General features: G+C 48.0%; 3 protein-coding genes across 3 annotated transcripts; 2 read left to right on the top strand and 1 right to left on the bottom strand.

Annotated features, from left to right (window-relative positions):
- The first annotated feature begins 337 nt into the window (after positions 1-337).
- Positions 338-898, top strand: LOC138929063 (CCAAT/enhancer-binding protein-like). The gene is made up of 2 exons (XM_070287763.1): positions 338-576; positions 641-898. The coding sequence occupies exons 1-2, from the start codon at positions 418-420 to the stop codon at positions 770-772; spliced, it is 291 nt and encodes a 96-aa protein (XP_070143864.1). The 5' UTR covers positions 338-417; the 3' UTR covers positions 773-898.
- Positions 899-1558: 660 nt separating this feature from the next.
- Positions 1559-5926, bottom strand: Vha68-1 (Vacuolar H[+] ATPase 68kD subunit 1). Its single transcript, XM_017170485.2, has 5 exons — positions 5845-5926; positions 5334-5467; positions 4550-5247; positions 2394-3371; positions 1559-2338 (listed from the first exon to the last, which is right to left on the bottom strand). Exons 2-5 carry the CDS (start codon positions 5407-5409, stop codon positions 2246-2248), a joined length of 1845 nt encoding a protein of 614 aa, XP_017025974.1. The 5' UTR covers positions 5410-5467; positions 5845-5926; the 3' UTR covers positions 1559-2245.
- Positions 5927-6520: 594 nt separating this feature from the next.
- Positions 6521-14807, top strand: mTor (serine/threonine-protein kinase Tor). The gene is made up of 5 exons (XM_017170248.2): positions 6521-7077; positions 7142-7362; positions 7433-7999; positions 8136-8872; positions 8937-14807. The coding sequence occupies exons 1-5, from the start codon at positions 6852-6854 to the stop codon at positions 14608-14610; spliced, it is 7425 nt and encodes a 2474-aa protein (XP_017025737.1). The 5' UTR covers positions 6521-6851; the 3' UTR covers positions 14611-14807.
- The last annotated feature ends 2959 nt before the right edge of the window (positions 14808-17766 follow it).

The following is a 17766-nucleotide window of genomic DNA, read 5'->3' as shown; positions in this document are numbered from 1 at the left end:
TATGTAATTGTAATAAAACATAAGAGAACGCACAAAAACTAATAAGTTTATGTTTAATGTCTCTGTTCAACTTGAATTCAATTCAGGGCAATTCATTATTGCTATTTGTCTTCGACACCCATTGATATATTTATAATAAATTAATAAACACAGATTACCATTGTTTGTCATGTCGGAGTTGGCCCGACACGTTTCTTAGAACCACTTAATTTGTTTTTTATATATTTCCAAGAAATACAAAATAAAAACAATAATTAAAAAAGCTCGCAAGAATGTTGATCTCAATTGGCATTGAATGAAATGTACACATATTATTTTAGAGCTTGCATTGCGGATTTCGTTATCAGCTGCATATAAATATAACAGATTCCTGTCTCAGCCAACCAGTATCTGGCAGACTTTTCTGTTGAACCCAAGATGTCTCCGAAATTCGCACTAGGACTTCTACTTCTTTGCCTCGTCCTTCTGGGACTCAGCGACGCCCAAAGACTGCAACAGTGGCAGCAACAGCAACAGCGGCAGCAACAGCAACAGCGGCAGCAACAGCAACCGCGGCCGGTGGCAAAACAGGGGGGGGTAAGTATTGTAAAATCTAATAATTTTTTTGGTCATTAATTTTAATGTGTATTCATATTTTTAGAAATACCGCAATTTGGGAGGGGATGGTAGCTTTGGAACAGACGCCAATCCCCCACCTTTGGATGCACCAGGCGATTGCAACCAGAACAATCTGGCCGGTAACAACCGCGACAGGTTCAAGGGCCGCCATTAAAAAGGGACTAAGAGAAACGGCGATTGGACAAGGAACTCAACAAACTCAAAGAAAAGTGTAAAATACTTGTTTAAAAATGCCTATCACTTTTTCAATAAAAATATGTTCACTTTTCAACAAATTGTATTTTGCGTTGATGGTATAACAGAATAACAATATTATATTTAATTAGTGTACATACTTTTAAACTTTACACAGTATTTTGAAAAAAAGAAACTTACAAATCTTATTTTGTGGCCTTGAATACCTAGACAGGCGAAGCCAAAGTCACTATAATAAGTTTGTTAGTAAACAAAATCCAATTTTTTGATAACATTTATAGCTTTAATTAAAAATATTTGATATGATATTGTATACATATAAGAATCTCTCACTCTGAACTATGGGTGAATTCGAATCAAAAGTTTTTAAAATTAGAAAAATTTACCTCAGGTCAAGCCAAATTAACACTTGCAGACTTAGTATAATCCAAATAAATAGAGTAAAAAACAATATAAAAAACCCGCATATGTCTAATAATTTCCTAGAAACAATTAAGATTAATAAGTGCCCCCAGAAACACAATGAAGATTAGAGGGAAGCCCAGATGATGTGCTCACAATGGCATTAAAATAAAAATATGCCCCTATTTGATCCCTAAGAATTTAATAAAAAATAAAAAAAAAATACAAATAAATTCAGGGAAACCAAAAAGAAAGATAAATAAATATATAAGGGCCTGGAAAATGTTATTAATAACAATTAAAAAAGGCCAGATTTCCATCAACATTAAAAACACGCCCCTCCTCTTTTTGGTAACATTCATAATACATTTTTATTTCCATAGCTCCATTGTAGCAACACACACAAGTTACTGAAATAAGTGGCTATCGTCTTCTGCTTCTGGGGCTACGTTGTTATTGCGTTCTTTAAGGGTCTATAATATGTAGGAATATATATATAATATTGTAATTCGTAAAGTTTCAAACTCTCTTAGATTCGTTTAGTTGGTTTTTCAGTTAGTTTCACGCAATGGGGGAGGGGAGGGAACGAACACAATCGATAACTTTATGAAAATTTACTAACAATAAATAGCTGAACTATAATTACATATATATCAACATAGAATAGGTATACATATGTCTCGTATATGTACGTTGTTGATGTATTTATTATGTTTATGGCTGGCTCAATCCGTGTCGTGTGTTGTGTCGTGTCCTATGATTCATTTGCGCTACCGACTAATTATTGTTCGTCTTTCCTAACTGGTCGCCTGTCGTCGTGTTTCTGTGTTTTCTGTGATTCGATTCTGACCTGGACTAGACCTGAAGCTGGCCAAAAAACGGTTAAACTTATAAGTAAACTTGGATTCAAATATCTTATTATGCATTATGTAAATATGACTAGATTGAAATGGGGAATTCGAATAATAAGTAACCCAGCTGTGGCTTCTTATTTCGTTTTCTGGCTTCCTCCGAATCCCACTGGCACCCCTTAATCCTCCAGATTTCGGAAGGCCTGCTGCAGGTCCTCGTACAGCTGATCGTAGTCCGCCTTGATCTTTTGCTCGCCATCTTTCACGGGGTCCTGGAAAATGGCAAATGTTCAAGGAAAAGCCATCCCGTAAAAAGTCCTGCCTTACCTTGAACTTCATCGACGACAGCTGGTACATGATCCCACCCATCGACTCCCTAATGGTGTTCCATGTGATCTTGTTGTCCGACTGGGCCGTGGACTCGACGGCATGACGAGCGGTCTCGTAGAAGGAGAGGATGTTCCTCAGCATGCCCACCGTCTTGTAGAAGGGACAGACGCGATCGTAAGGCGAGTAGGAGTTCTGTTGCAGGAAGTCGTCCTTTAGCAGCTTGGCCACCTCCAGGGTCACCTTGTCGGTCTCGGCCAGCGAGGCCTTGCCCACCAGTTGCACGATCTCGGACAGATCCTCCTCCTCCTGCAGGATCTCCTTGACCTTGGTACGCAGTGGCACGAATTCGGGGAAGTTCTTGTCGTAATACTCATCCAGAGCTCGCATGTATTTCGAGTAGGAGATGAGCCAGTTGATCGAGGGGAAATGCTTCCTCTGGGCCAGCTTCTTGTCCAAGCCCCAGAACACCTGCACAATACCCAGAGTGGCCGAGGTCACGGGATCCGAGAAGTCACCACCGGGTGGCGATACAGCGCCTACAATCGAGACGGAACCCTCACGTTCGGGATTACCCAAGCACTTGACGCGTCCAGCACGTTCGTAGAAGGTGGCCAGACGGGCGCCCAGGTAAGCTGGATATCCGGAATCGGCCGGCATCTCAGCCAAACGACCCGAAATCTCACGCAGAGCCTCGGCCCATCGAGAAGTGGAGTCAGCCATCATGGCCACATTGTAGCCCATGTCACGGAAGTACTCGGACAGAGTGATACCGGTGTAGATGGAGGCCTCACGGGCAGCCACAGGCATGTTGGAGGTGTTGGCCACCAGGGCAGTGCGCTTCATAATAGATTCGGTCACTCCATCGATTTCGCAGGTCAGTTCGGGGAAGTCGCGCAGCACCTCGGACATCTCATTGCCGCGCTCCCCGCAACCGACGTAGATGATCACATCGGAGTTGGAGTACTTGGAGAGAGCCTGGGAAAGGGAAATAAAAAGTTGAAATTTAAGTAGAGCCATGCTTAAAGATCAATGTATGTATATGTATATCGTCCTCCGTATCCAATAGGATAGGATTAATATACATTTTTTTATTAAGAAATTAAAAATTCAACATTATGCTTACAAATTCAGAGAATTAAAGATTGTAATTGAACTATTGTAAAAGAACTTTGACACCTTTCCTAGAACCACTCAATGTGCTGAATATTCCAAGAAATAATATATATATAGCATAATTAAAAGAGGTCGAACTGAGGAGATAACAGCGGTACCAAGAATATTGATCTCAAGAACTTCGTTATCAGCAGCTTATAAATACCGAGTCCCTGTCTTAACCAGGTAGTATCTCCCAGACGTTACTGTTTAACTCAAGATGTCTTCCAGATTCGGTTTAGCACTTCTTCTTCTTGGCTTTGTCCTTTTGGGACTCAGCGAAGCCCAAAGGCATCAACAGAGGACAGGATTTCAAAGACAAGGGGTAAGTCTTCTAAACTTTCTGATTTCTTTTCAGTAATCTAAATATTTACAACTTTGCAGCACTACGTACAAGGTCACAATGTCCCTGGTAGGACCAATGCAAGGCCGGGATCAGGGGTAAGGGTAATAATATTATTTTCTCTTTAGAAACCGAAATATTTTAAATCTTTTTAGGGAACTTTAGCTCGCAGTACTGCAGGAGCCATAAATGCCGGTGGTACACCTGATGTTGGGTCCTCTGATGGAGCTGGAGCTGGTGGTGCTCCCGATAATGGAGCTGGACTCGGTCCTGGACCGGCTGGTGGCCTTGGTCCTGGACCGGCTGGTGGCCTTGGTCCTGGACCGGCTGGTGGCCTTGGTCCTGGACCCGTTGGTGGCCTTGGCCCTGGACCCCTTGGTGGTCTCGATTTCAGTAAGAACCAACTGGCCAGCAACAATCATGATAGATTCAAAAAACGCTCTTAGAAAGTGGTTTTAAATACATGAAAGACAACCAAAAAATGTAAAGTAATTGATATTTGCATGAATAATAATTGCAAAATAATTAAATCTTTTAATAAGACTTTGGATCGATTGAACCCATAGAACCTATAGAAAACTAAGAGATCCTGTACCTTTTATTAATTATATCCCTCTCTAATCTGAAACTCATTTATTCATGCCTTAACTACACTCACCTGCGAGATTACAGTCTTGCCGCAACCAAAGGCACCGGGGATGGCAGTGGTGCCGCCCTGGACGCAGGGGAAGAGCGAGTCGAGGACGCGTTGGCCAGTGAAGAGCGGATGATTGGCTGGCAGCTTCTCGGTGACGGGACGCGGCTGCCTTACGGGCCACACCTGCAGCATGGTGTGCTTGGTGATCTCGCCGTCGAACTCCGTCTCCAGGACGATATCCTCCAGGTTATAGTTGCCCGCCGGAGCAATGTATCTTACGGTGCCCTTGGCTCTCGGCGCCACAATCATGCGCTGCTTCACCAGGGTGTTCTCGTGCACCACGCCGTACAGGTCACCTCCGGTGATGTGAGAGCCCACGCGGACATTCAATGGATTGAATTCCCACATCTCGGAGCGGGACAGAGCCGGAGTGTTCACGCCTTTGGGTATATAGATGGAGCTGGTCATCACACCAATGTCCTTCAGAGGACGCTGGATGCCGTCAAAGATGCTGCCCATAATACCGGGACCGAGCTCCACGGACAGGGGTTTTCCTGTGCGCAGGACAGGATCGCCCACGGTTACGCCAGAGGTCTCCTCGTACACCTGAATGGTGGCCATGTCGCCCTCCAGGCGGATGATCTCGCCCACCAGCTCGTAGTAGCCGACGCGGACCAGCTCGTACATGGCAGATCCCGACATGGCCTCAGCGGTGACCACTGGAAAAGGGGGAGAGCGGCAGAGAAATCCGGATTAGACCGATCTACGGGGTCAGCGAGTGAAGGACGCGGGTGACGTCGCCTACCTGGGCCAGAGACCGCATAGACACGGCCATACTCCGACTCGCGCTCCTCGTCTTTGAATTTCCTCAAGTTGGACATGGTCGCGGTTGCTTCTCTCTTCTTCTTCTGCTTCGGTAACGGTCAAAACGCGCGTTCGCTGCGGACAGAGAGCGATTTTCAATCAGATTTCGATTTACCAATAAACAAAAACACATTTTCCATGCCCCCAAAAGAGAGACAGAGAGAGTTTTCCGAGTGTGCTGAGCAGGAAAATCGTAGATGGCGCTGCTGTGCAGCAGTAGTAGCAGCAGCAGCAGCCCCCAGTGAAAAGCTTCACACCCCCGCAGCCCAGCATCGATTTTCCAATACAATTTTCACGCATGCCACGGATGGCGAGCTGAATTTTCACAATTTCCCGCAGCACAAGCCCGACTTTCACACTTTCACTTTAGTCCGAAGCATAATTTCTGGGTTCTGCTTGCGCTGTGTGGTAATTAATATTTTTATGGCTGCCCTAAAATTAAATATGCTCACATTTGTTTCAGCAGCTCTTATGAAAATTCTCTTGCTTTTTGGTTTCAGTGCGACCAGATTGTGTAAGTGAAAACATGCGGAGAGTTTTCCACCCCGTGGAAAATCCTTCATAAAAAAGCAGTTTTTCCAAGCAGCTATAAATTTTCGTTTTCAGGATATTTATTTAAGGTATATTCATAAATCGTGTCTATTTGCCTCTTTTTGTACGTTTTTATCGCAATCCAATTACTGTGGAAATCAAATTGGCTCAACCTAATCCTTAAGGATTTTTTTAGATGGAAAACTCGGACGTTATTGAAAAACTAACATACATTTAAGAGTACTCCCCATTAAGTATATATTAATTTTAAAAAACGTATCGTTAAGTTAAAAAAGATTATGCTTAATTTAAGAAAAATTTATATTAAATCAAATTATCCTGAAGGATATTTAATCCTTTATAAAAAAAAAAAACAATGTTAACAATTCGAATTCAGGACTTTGAATTATAATTTATGTGCTTTTTTAAGCTTATATTTCTCAAGTAATTTTAACTATAAAGTCCCTTATATAATTTAATATCCTGCCATAATTGCTATAATTTTATTCCAAAGGATCTTCAATTATCGATATCGATAGCCGCTTACCCTCGATAGGCGAAAGAGCGGCAGTTCCAAACAACCATTCCGCTGGTAAATTGGCTTTGGCCGCCAACGGTCACACTGCGGTTATTTTATTCGGCTATAATTTCCTCAAAAACTCTAATAATCCGCAATTAAACCAAGCAGACGAGCTGCATCCGTGTGGAAGTGTTTCGGCGCGGGTGTCATTATGTGAGCGCCTTCCGGTCCACTAGTGTAACGTGCGCGCAGCCCACCGGGGCAACCGAAAAGATAACCTCCAAAGTCCAGACTTCGCAGACATCGATGCACCTGCTTCGGCTTTGCCAGCTCCTTTCCCCCCCTTAATGCAACCAAAGCAGACCCTCTAATTAGTCGCGACTAGTGGATAAATACTGCAGTCCAGCCATGTCGACGTCGTCGGTGGTGCAGCAGTTCGTGAACGGGCTCAAGTCCCGCAACCGGAATGTGCAGAACAAGGCCACCCAGGATCTGCTCTTCTACGTGAAGACGGAGCTGCGCGAGATGTCGCAAGAGGAGCTGGCGCAGTTCTTTGACGAGTTCGATCACCACATCTTCACCATGGTGAATGCGGCGGATATCAACGAGAAGAAGGGCGGCGCCCTTGCCATGAGTGAGTCCTTGGTGGAGTAAGCCGGTAGCCCGAATCTGGATTAAGGAGTTTTTCCCACTTTCAGAGTGCCTCATCAACTGCGAGGGCAGCCTGACAGCCAGGAAGGGCATTTCGCCCTACTTGAACCGCCTGCGGGACCTCCTGCTGATTAACGATGTGTCCGTGATGGAGATAGCCGCCCGCTCCCTAGTCAAACTGGCCAATATGCCCACCTCCAAGGGAGCCGACTCCTTTGACTTTGACATTAAGAAAGCCTTTGAGGTGCTCGGAGGCGAGAGACAAGAGGTGGCTCATGGACAAATCCATTTAATATTCCTCTAATACATCTTTTAATATATTTTTTTTTTTATTTTAGTATCGTCGCCACGCCGCTGTCTTCATTCTTCGCGAGCTGGCCATTGCCTTGCCCACATACTTTTACCAGCACATCCTCACCTTCTTCGAGGTCGTATTCAACGCCATCTTCGATCCGAAACCTGCCATTCGCGAGTCCGCAGGAGAGGCCTTGAGGGCGGCCTTGATTGTCACCGCCCAGCGCGAGAGCACCAAGCAGTCGAGTGAACCGCAGTGGTACAAGATCTGCTACGACGAGGCCAATGGAAGCTTCAGTGCGGATTTAGTTGTAGGAAAGGAACAGAAGGGCGTGACCCGCGACGATCGCATCCATGGCGGCCTTATTGTCTTTAATGAGCTTTTTCGCAGCGCCAATGCCACTTGGGAGCGTCGCTATACAGCCTTAAAGACGCTCTTTCCCAAGACCCAGTACAACAAGTACCTCGAGGCCAGCAGCTCGTTGGGCGTGGGCTCCCAGCTGAACACGTTGGTGCCGCGGCTAAAGGTGCCCTTCATCGAGAGGCTGGGCAGCAGCCAGACGCACATGAGCGAGGGGGAGCAGCACAATGGAGTGGCGAAGTTCGCGAGCGTGAGTCTAACGATCTATAAATCCCACAAACGATAATGTATTTATTTTTAATTATTTTTGTATTTATTTATATTATATTTAGTTTGTATTTATATTTATTTTATAAATAGTAATTTAAATATTTACATTTCCACAGCACAATGTCTTGGAGTCGGCCTACGCTCACGAGATCCTGCAGGAGCACTACACCACCATTTGCGACAATGTCCTGGAACAGCGATCCTCGAAATCGCCGTATGTGCAGCAGGCTCTCCTGCAGATCCTGCCCCGACTGGCTGCCTTCAACCGGGAGGTATTCGTTGAGAAATACCTACCCACATGCATATCCCATCTGATGCAAATCCTGCGCGGCAAGGAGAAGGATCGTGCGGTGGCTTACATAACTATAGGCTACATGGCGGTGGCCGTGCAGAGCGCCATACAGGAACATCTGTCGGGGATCATGAGCAGCGTGAAGCTGGCCCTGCCAGCCAAGGATTTGACCAGTAAAAAGAAAGTGCCCGTGGATCCGGCGGTGTTTGCTTGCATCACGCTCCTGGCGCACGCCGTCAAGTCTGAGATCAGCGAGGATGTCAAGGAGATCTTGGAGCAGATGTTTTACACGGGCCTGTCGCCGGCTCTGACTGTTTGCCTGCGTGAGCTCTCAGAGAATGTGCCGCAACTGAAGTCGGCCATCACGGAGGGATTGATTGGTGTGCTTTCCCAGGTTTTGATGAACAAGCCAGCGGCTATTCCGTACTCCGCCGTGCCTTTGATAGCCATCGATGGCTCTTTGATCATGCAGAATGCCGATGGAGCCACCACAGTTCTGGCCCTCAAGACCTTGGGTACCTTTAACTTTGAGGAGCAGAACATGCTGGACTTTGTGCAGCGGTAGGTCTTGTCGATTAAGCTATATCTTTGGATATTTTAAAATTATTATTTATGTCTCCCTTAGATGTGCCGACTATTTTATTATCCACGAACAGCAGGAGATTCGCCTGGAGGCTGTCCAGACCTGCACGCGACTCCTCAAGCTGGCAGTGCAATCCTCAGAGAGCATGGAGAACTCCAAAACGCTCAGTGACACCGTCTCGCATGTGATCGAGCGCCTGCTGATGGTGGCCATCACGGATATGGACTGCAATGTCCGCATACGCATCCTCCGCTCGCTGGACGAGACCTTTGACGCCAAACTGGCTCAGCCCGAGTCCCTAAACTCGCTATTCATCACGCTGCACGACGAGATCTTTGAGATTCGGGAACTGGCAATGGTCACCATTGGCAGATTGTCCTCCATGAACCCGGCCTATGTGATGCCCAAGCTCAGGACCACTATGATTGAGCTGCTAACGGATCTTAAGTACTCGGGGATGAGCAGGAACAAGGAGCAGAGTGCCAGGATGCTGGACCATCTGGTAATAAGCACGCCCAGGCTGATATCCTCGTACATGAATCCGATCCTCAAGGCTCTGGTGCCCAAGTTGCACGAGCCGGAATCAAATCCCGGCGTTATCCTGAACGTGCTGCGCACTATTGGTGATCTGGCGGAGGTGAATGGCGGCTCCAATGAAATGGAGCTGTGGGCCGACGATCTGCTCTCCATACTCCTCGAGATGCTGGGCGATGCCGGCAGTCCGGATAAGCGTGGCGTGGCCCTGTGGACCTTGGGGCAGCTGATCAGTGCCACGGGCAGGGTGGTGAGCCCATATCACAAGTACCCTGTGCTCATCGACATCCTGATTAACTTTCTGAAAACGGAACAGCGTCGCTCCATTCGAAGGGAGACGATCCGTGTCCTGGGGCTACTGGGAGCCATGGATCCCTACAAGCACAAGATGAACAAGGGTTTGATCGACAGCCAAAAGGATAATGTTCTCATAGCCTATTCCGATGGCAAGGTGGACGAGAGCCAGGACATTTCCACGGCAGAACTCCTCGTGAATATGGGCAACGCCTTGGATGAGTATTACCCGGCGGTGGCCATAGCCGCCTTGATGCGAATCCTGCGGGATCCCACGCTCAGTACCCTGCACACGAGTGTGGTCCAGGCGGTGACCTACATCTTCCAGAGCCTGGGCATCAAGTGTGTTCCCTACCTGGCCCAAGTCCTGCCCAACCTCCTCGACAATGTCCGCACGGCGGATAACAATTTGCGGGAGTTCCTGTTCCAGCAACTGGCCATTCTGGTGGCCTTCGTCAAGCTGCACATCATCAGCTACATGGGGGACATCTTCAAGCTGATCAAGGAGTTCTGGACCATCAATACGCCACTGCAAAACACCCTGATCAATCTGATTGAGCAGATTGCGGTGGCCCTGGGCTGCGAGTTCCGGGACTATTTGGCCGAGCTGATACCACAGATCCTGCGTGTGCTGCAGCACGATAACTCCAAGGACCGAATGGTCACCCGGCGACTGCTCCAGGCTCTGCAGAAGTTCGGCAGCACCTTGGGCTACTACCTGCCGCTGATTGTGCCGCCCATTGTGAAGCTTTTCGACTCGCATTACGTGCCCCAGCAGGTGTCCCTGGTGGCTTTGGAGACGATCAACAATCTGGCCTGCCAGCTGGACTTTACAGACTTCTCCTCGCGCATTATTCATCCGCTAGTCCGAGTGCTGGACGCGGAGCCGGAGCTAAGGGACCAGGCCATGCTTACGCTCCGCTCGCTAGTCAAGCAGCTGGGCAAGAAGTATCTTGTGTTTGTGCCCATGGTGCAACGCACCCTGGCCAAGCATCGCATTGCCGATGCGGAGTATGAGAAGCTGCTGAGTCGCATCCAGTCTAATAGCACCCTAGCGGATGCCTCCGGGGCGGGAGAGTTCGGCCTGCGCCCGGCCAAGATCAAGAACTATGAGCCCTTTGTGACGGACAGGAATAGCAATATCAATAATCTGCAGGTGAGGACCAATGAGCTGCGCACCTCCTGGCAGGTGACGCGTCGCGTCTCCAAGGACGACTGGGTGGAGTGGCTGAAGCGTCTGTCGATCGGCCTGCTCAAGGAGTCTCCCTCGCACGCCCTGCGCGCCTGCCGCTCGCTGGCCCAGGAGTATGACACCCTGCTCCGCGACCTCTTCAATGCCGCCTTCATCTCCTGCTGGACGGAACTGTCGCCAGATCTCAAGTCCGAGCTTACTCAGTCGCTTATACAAGCTTTGCAAGTCACCGACATGCCGGAGATCACCCAGACCATCCTCAACCTGGCCGAGTTTATGGAGCATTGCGACCGGGATCCCATACCAATTGAGACGAATCTTTTGGGCACTCGGGCCATGGCCTGTCGAGCGTATGCCAAGGCGCTGCGTTACAAGGAAGAGGAGTTTCTCCTGCGCAAGGATCCCCAGGTATTCGAGTCCCTGATCCTGATCAATAACAAGCTGCAGCAGCGGGAGGCCGCCGAGGGTCTGCTCACCACCTACCGCAGTGCAGCCAACGAGCTGAATGTCCAGGGCAGATGGTACGAGAAGCTCCACAACTGGGATCAGGCCTTGGAACACTACAAAGAGAATCTTCAGGCGGACTCCTCTGACCTCGAGGCACGCCTCGGTCACATGCGTTGCCTGGAGGCGCTCGGCGATTGGTCGGAGCTGAGCAATGTGACCAAGAATCAGTGGGAAACATTCGGTTCCGAGGCCAGGGCGAGAGCAAGTCGCGGGGCTGCCGTGGCCGCTTGGGGTCTCCAGGACTGGGAGGCCATGCGAGAGTATGTGAGATGCATACCGGAGGACACCCAGGACGGCAGCTTCTACCGGGCCGTCTTAGCCGTCCACCACGACGACTTTGAGACTGCACAGCGTCTGATAGACGAGACCAGGGATCTCCTTGACACGGAACTCACGTCCATGGCGGGCGAGTCTTACGAAAGAGCCTACGGAGCCATGGTCTGTGTGCAGATGCTGGCGGAGCTGGAGGAAGTCATCCAGTATAAGCTGATACCCGAGCGCAGGGAGCCCCTGAAGACCATGTGGTGGAAGCGCCTGCAGGGGGGACAGCGCCTGGTGGAGGACTGGCGCAAGATCATCCAGGTGCACTCGCTGGTGGTGAAGCCGCACGACGACATTCACACCTGGTTGAAGTACGCCAGCCTGTGCCGGAAGAGTGGCTCCCTGCACCTGTCCCACAAGACGCTGGTGATGCTTCTGGGCACCGATCCCAAGCTAAATCCCACCCAACCATTGCCGTGCAATCAGCCCCAGGTGACCTACGCATACACCAAGTTCCTGGCGGCCAACAATCAGCTGCAGGAGGCCTACGACCAGCTGAGGCACTTCGTCAATACGTACAGCCAGGAGCTGAGCTGCCTGCCGCCGGAGGCACTGAAGCAGCAGGATCAGCGGCTGATGGCGCGCTGCTACCTGCGGCTGGCCACCTGGCAGAACAAGCTGCAGAACAGTCTCGGACCGGAGGCGATACCCGGGGCACTGGAGTGCTTCGAGAAGGCCACCAGCTACGATCCCAACTGGTACAAGGCCTGGCATCTGTGGGCCTACATGAACTTTAAGGTGGTGCAGGCCCAGAAGACGGCGCTGGACAAGCAGCAGCAGGCGCAGGGTGTGGCCGGCATGGGCATGATGAGCCTGGGCCTGGACAGCGACCTGATGATTATACAGCAGTATGCCGTGCCGGCAGTGCAAGGCTTCTTCCGTTCGATCAGCCTCATCAAGGGCAACTCCCTGCAGGACACGTTGCGCCTGCTGACCCTCTGGTTTGACTATGGCAACCATGCCGAGGTCTACGACGCCCTGCTCTCCGGCATGAAGCTGATCGAGATCAACACGTGGCTGCAGGTGATCCCGCAGCTCATAGCCCGCATCGACACCCACCGCCAGCTGGTGGGGCAGCTCATCCACCAGCTGCTTATGGACATTGGCAAGAATCACCCGCAGGCACTTGTCTACCCTTTGACAGTGGCCTCCAAGTCGGCCTCATTGGCGCGAAGGAATGCGGCCTTTAAGATCCTGGACTCGATGCGCAAGCATTCGCCCACCTTGGTGGAGCAGGCGGTCATGTGCAGCGAGGAGCTGATTCGCGTGGCCATCCTGTGGCACGAGCAGTGGCACGAGGGTTTGGAGGAGGCCTCGCGCCTCTACTTTGGGGATCGCAATGTCAAGGGCATGTTCGAGATCCTGGAACCGCTGCACGCCATGCTGGACCGGGGACCGCAGACGCTCAAGGAGACCTCCTTTTCGCAGGCCTACGGACGCGAGCTGACCGAGGCCTATGAGTGGTCGCAGCGCTACAAGACCTCGGCCGTGGTGATGGACCTGGATCGGGCCTGGGACATTTACTACCATGTCTTCCAGAAGATCTCGCGGCAGCTGCCGCAGCTCACCTCGCTCGAGTTGCCTTATGTCTCTCCGAAGCTGATGACCTGCAAGGACCTGGAGCTAGCTGTTCCGGGGTCATACAATCCGGGCCAGGAACTCATCCGGATTAGCCACATCAAGACGAACCTTCAGGTGATCACTTCCAAGCAGCGTCCCCGAAAACTGTGCATCAGCGGCTCCAACGGCAAGGACTACATGTACCTGCTCAAGGGCCACGAGGATCTGCGTCAGGATGAGCGGGTGATGCAGCTGTTCTCGCTGGTAAACACCCTCCTACTGGACGACCCGGACACTTTCCGCCGCAACCTGGCCATCCAGCGGTACGCGGTGATCCCGCTCAGCACCAACTCGGGTCTGATCGGCTGGGTGCCGCACTGTGACACGCTGCACACGCTCATCCGGGACTATCGGGACAAGAAGAAGGTGCCGCTGAACCAGGAGCATCGCACCATGCTGAACTTTGCCCCGGACTACGATCACCTCACGCTCATGCAGAAGGTTGAGGTGTTCGAGTACGCTTTGGGGCAGACGCAGGGCGACGACCTGGCCAAGTTGCTGTGGCTGAAGTCACCGTCCTCGGAGTTGTGGTTCGAGCGGAGGAACAACTACACCCGCTCCTTGGCCGTCATGTCGATGGTGGGTTACATCCTGGGCCTGGGCGATCGCCATCCGTCGAACCTCATGCTGGACCGGATGAGCGGCAAGATTCTGCACATTGACTTTGGCGACTGCTTCGAGGTGGCCATGACCCGCGAGAAATTCCCGGAGAAAATACCCTTCCGACTCACCAGGATGCTGATCAAGGCCATGGAGGTCACCGGCATCGAGGGCACCTACCGACGCACCTGCGAGAGCGTGATGCTCGTGCTCCGGCGGAACAAGGACTCGCTGATGGCCGTGCTGGAGGCCTTTGTCTACGATCCGTTGCTCAACTGGCGTCTGTTGGACGTGGACAAGAAGGGCAACGATGCGGCGGCCGGGAATGGAGCGCCGGGCGGAAGAGGTGGCGGCGGCTCCGGTATGCAGGATAGCCTTAGCAATTCGGTGGAGAACTCGCTGCCCATGGCCAAGTCGAAGCCCTACGATCCGCAGCTACACCCGGGCGGTTTGCACAACAACGTGGCCGACGAGACGAACAGCAAGGCCAGCCAGGTGATTAAGCGGGTCAAGTGCAAGCTCACCGGCACCGATTTCCAGACCCGGAAGAGCGTCAATGAGCAGCAACAGGTGGACTTGCTCATCCTGCAGGCGACCAACAATGAGAACCTCTGCCAGTGCTACATTGGCTGGTGTCCGTTCTGGTAAATCGAGGCATCCCCAGGATCTGACTGAGCGAGATTACGAGCACTACAACTACCACTACATACTACTACAACTACCCATCCCTGCAGGGGATTCGGGGATGAACGCGGACGCAAGTAGGCTTTAGTTATATAATATTTGTATAATTTATGTTAGACATACGCTTTAATATCTTTTTATTTGTGAATAAATAATTGCAAATAAATTCCAATTTTGTAAAAATCAAAAAGAATGCCATTTTTTATATCTTTTTAGTCAGCGGAAAGCCACAGCAGCTATGGATGATACTCATACTGTGGCTTAGTTTACAATTAAGCATACAGCGTAACAATAAGCTTGCAAAGCAGTGAAGGAGTCATTTCCGATCCCATAAACCATATATATTCTGGATCAGCATAAAAAGCCTAGTAGAGCTAGGCGTTTTCAGAGGGCAAACTATTTGATTTTTTAAGTTTAGTATGCATATTTGTTAACCTATTAAAAACTAGCACAGAATATCTTTCCGAGTTGAAGTTGATGTGCTTTTGGCTTAGTTATGATCGATTTTTGATTCGATGCCAAGATCCTATGGCAAACTGCAAGAGTATACAAATTCCGGCTTCCTGAAGTTATAAACTATAGTTTCTTTACTTGTTTATAATCAAGCAGGTATAACAAAACAAACAAGAAAGAAAGCTAACTTTGGCCAGCCAAAGTTTTTATACCCTTGCAGGTAACAATTAAAATATATCATAACTAAGCCAAAAATGCATTAATTTCGATTCGGAAAGCAGTTTTGTGTTAGTTTTTATTAATTTAAAAAAACTGCATACCATATTTAAAATTTTAAGAAATCAAAATTTTTGACCATTTTTGCAAATTTTAATGATGTAACCCCTTATCAAATTTCGCAAAAATGGCCAAAAATTCGATTTCTTCCGGACATGTCTAGAAAGATTCGCATGTTAATGCTGATCAAGAATATATATGGTTTATGGGGTCGAAAATAATTCCTTGAGTTAGAAAAATATTATTTTGTATTATAAAATCGGATTTTTATACCCTTGCAGGGTATTATAATTTCAGTCAGAAGTTTGCAACGCAGTGAAGGAGACCTTTCCGACCCTATAAAGTATATATATTCTTGATCAGCATCAACAGCCGAGTCGATCTAGCCATGTCCGTCTGTCCGTCCGTCTGTCCGTTTCTACGCAAACTAGTCCCTCAGTTTTAAAGCTATCTGAATGAAACTTTGCATATAGTCTTCTATATACTCTCACTGCTATATATGTCGGAACGGGCCGGATCGGACGACTATATCATATAGCTCCCATACAAATGATCGGTAAATTTTTAGAAAAAAAATTATAACTTAGCTGTTTTTCAACATTTTTGCACCATTTTTTAGATATGGCCATTTTATATTATCCGAAAAGTGCTTGTCAAACTGTAAAAGTTGAATCTCACTTGGACCAGTGCTTATCAAACTGTAATCTGAACTTCCGCCTAAAAGATGCCACGTTTTTAATAGAAAACCCCAAAAGTATGCTTTAATTTTTTAATAATGCTAATGAGCATCACAGATGCAAGTGAGCAAAATTTTTCATTCAATTTGGCCGCTTTCCAGACTGGGGTAACAGGCAAACAGAAACCAGCAGCAAGCAACTGAAAACTGGTATAAACTGTTATAAAAACTTTTGGGCAAATATAATAATTGGTATAAACTGTTATATTTCATTTTATGCATTTATACCTATTTGTTGCCGACAACAACAGCTTGATGGCAACAACAACCCCTTTACAACAACATCCCTGCAGCAGTCCATACAAATTTCTGAAATTTTCCATGCAAATTGCCCGTTTCCCAAATTGGGGTAACAGGCGAACAGAAACCAGCAGCAAGCAACTGAAAACTGGTATAAACTGTTATAAAAAGTCCAAGTTTCGAACCATTGATCTTGGAGTAAGCGAAGACTCAAACCAATTGTGACCATATTGTACATTTTTTGGCTAAAATGTTGCTTAAATGCACCTGGGCACACTGAATCTGACTTTGCATCAGTGATGCTCATCTATCTATTTTGTCCCAATAAAGAAATATAGCTAGATGGGCATCACTGCTATTACGCCTGATATATTGCCTCCCAATATTGCAAAATAGCTACATGAGCATCACTGCCATTAAGCCCGATTTTATAGCCTCCCAATATTGCAATATAGCTAGATGAGCATCACTGATGCAGATGAGCATCACTGATGCAGATGAGCATCACTGATGGAAGTGAGCATCACTGATGGAAGTGAGCATCACTGATGGAAGTGAGCATTACTGATGGAAGTGAGCATCACTGATGGAAGTGCGCATCACTGATGGAAGTGAGCATCACTGATGGAAGTGAGCATCACTGATGGAAGTGAGCATCACTGATGGAAGTGAGCATCACTGATGGAAGTGAGCATCACTGATGGAAGTGAGCATCACTGATGGAAGTGATCATCACTGATGGAAGTGAGCATCACTGATGGAAGTGAGCATCACTGATGGAGATGAGCATCACTGATGCAAGTGAGCAAATTTTTTCATTCGATTTGGCCGCTTTCCAAACTGGGGTAACAGGCGAACAGAAACCAGCAGCAAGCAACTGAAAACTGGTATAAACTGTTATAATAACATTTGGGCAAAAATAATAATTGGCATAAACTGTTATATTTCATTTTATGCATTTATACCTATTTGTTGCCGACAACAACAGCTTATGGCAACAACAACCTTTTTACAATAACATCCCTACAGCAGCCAATCCAAATTTCCGAACATTTCCATGCAAATTGCCCGTTTCCCAAATTGGGGTAACAGGCGAACAGAAATCAGCAGCAAGCAACTGAAAACTGGTATAAACTGTTATAAAAAGTCCAAGTTTCAAACCATTTCGGAGCCGGCGGAAGTAAGCGGAGACTCAAACCTTTTGAATCCAAATTTAGGTGTCATTTTACAACTGCACCTGGGCACACTGAAACTGATCGTCGTTAAATTCAAATTTGACAGTTAAATTCAAATTCAAATTTGGCAGTTAAAATATTTAAAAAAATTTTTTAAATTCTAAAAAAATTTTAAAAATTTAAAAAACAAGTTAAGATATTAGAAAAAAATTTTTAATCTAATTTGAGACATGAGCTTCT

This window comes from Drosophila kikkawai, chromosome 2L (assembly GCF_030179895.1).
Source record: "Drosophila kikkawai strain 14028-0561.14 chromosome 2L, DkikHiC1v2, whole genome shotgun sequence".
Classification (NCBI taxonomy): domain Eukaryota; kingdom Metazoa; phylum Arthropoda; class Insecta; order Diptera; family Drosophilidae; genus Drosophila; species Drosophila kikkawai.
The sequence above is the reverse complement of the archived record's forward strand: the minus strand, read 5'-3'. Positions and strand labels throughout refer to the sequence as shown.

What these genes read in the sequence shown, in the direction of transcription:
- Vha68-1 (XM_017170485.2), bottom strand. Translation starts at nt 5,409, where the DNA reads ATGTCCAACTTGAGGAAATTCAAAGACGAGGAGCGCGAGTCGGAGTAT. An exon ending in GCAAGACTGTAATCTCGCAG is followed by an intron (nt 3,372 to 4,549) that starts GTGAGTGTAGTT and finishes TCCCTTTCCCAG; the next exon opens with GCTCTCTCCAAGTACTCCAA. An exon ending in TGTCGTCGATGAAGTTCAAG is followed by an intron (nt 2,339 to 2,393) that starts GTAAGGCAGGAC and finishes GCCATTTTCCAG; the next exon opens with GACCCCGTGAAAGATGGCGA.
- mTor (XM_017170248.2), top strand. Translation starts at nt 6,852, where the DNA reads ATGTCGACGTCGTCGGTGGTGCAGCAGTTCGTGAACGGGCTCAAGTCC. An exon ending in GGGCGGCGCCCTTGCCATGA is followed by an intron (nt 7,078 to 7,141) that starts GTGAGTCCTTGG and finishes TCCCACTTTCAG; the next exon opens with AGTGCCTCATCAACTGCGAG. An exon ending in GAGTGGCGAAGTTCGCGAGC is followed by an intron (nt 8,000 to 8,135) that starts GTGAGTCTAACG and finishes ACATTTCCACAG; the next exon opens with CACAATGTCTTGGAGTCGGC.
- LOC138929063 (XM_070287763.1), top strand. Translation starts at nt 418, where the DNA reads ATGTCTCCGAAATTCGCACTAGGACTTCTACTTCTTTGCCTCGTCCTT. An exon ending in CGGTGGCAAAACAGGGGGGG is followed by an intron (nt 577 to 640) that starts GTAAGTATTGTA and finishes TCATATTTTTAG; the next exon opens with AAATACCGCAATTTGGGAGG.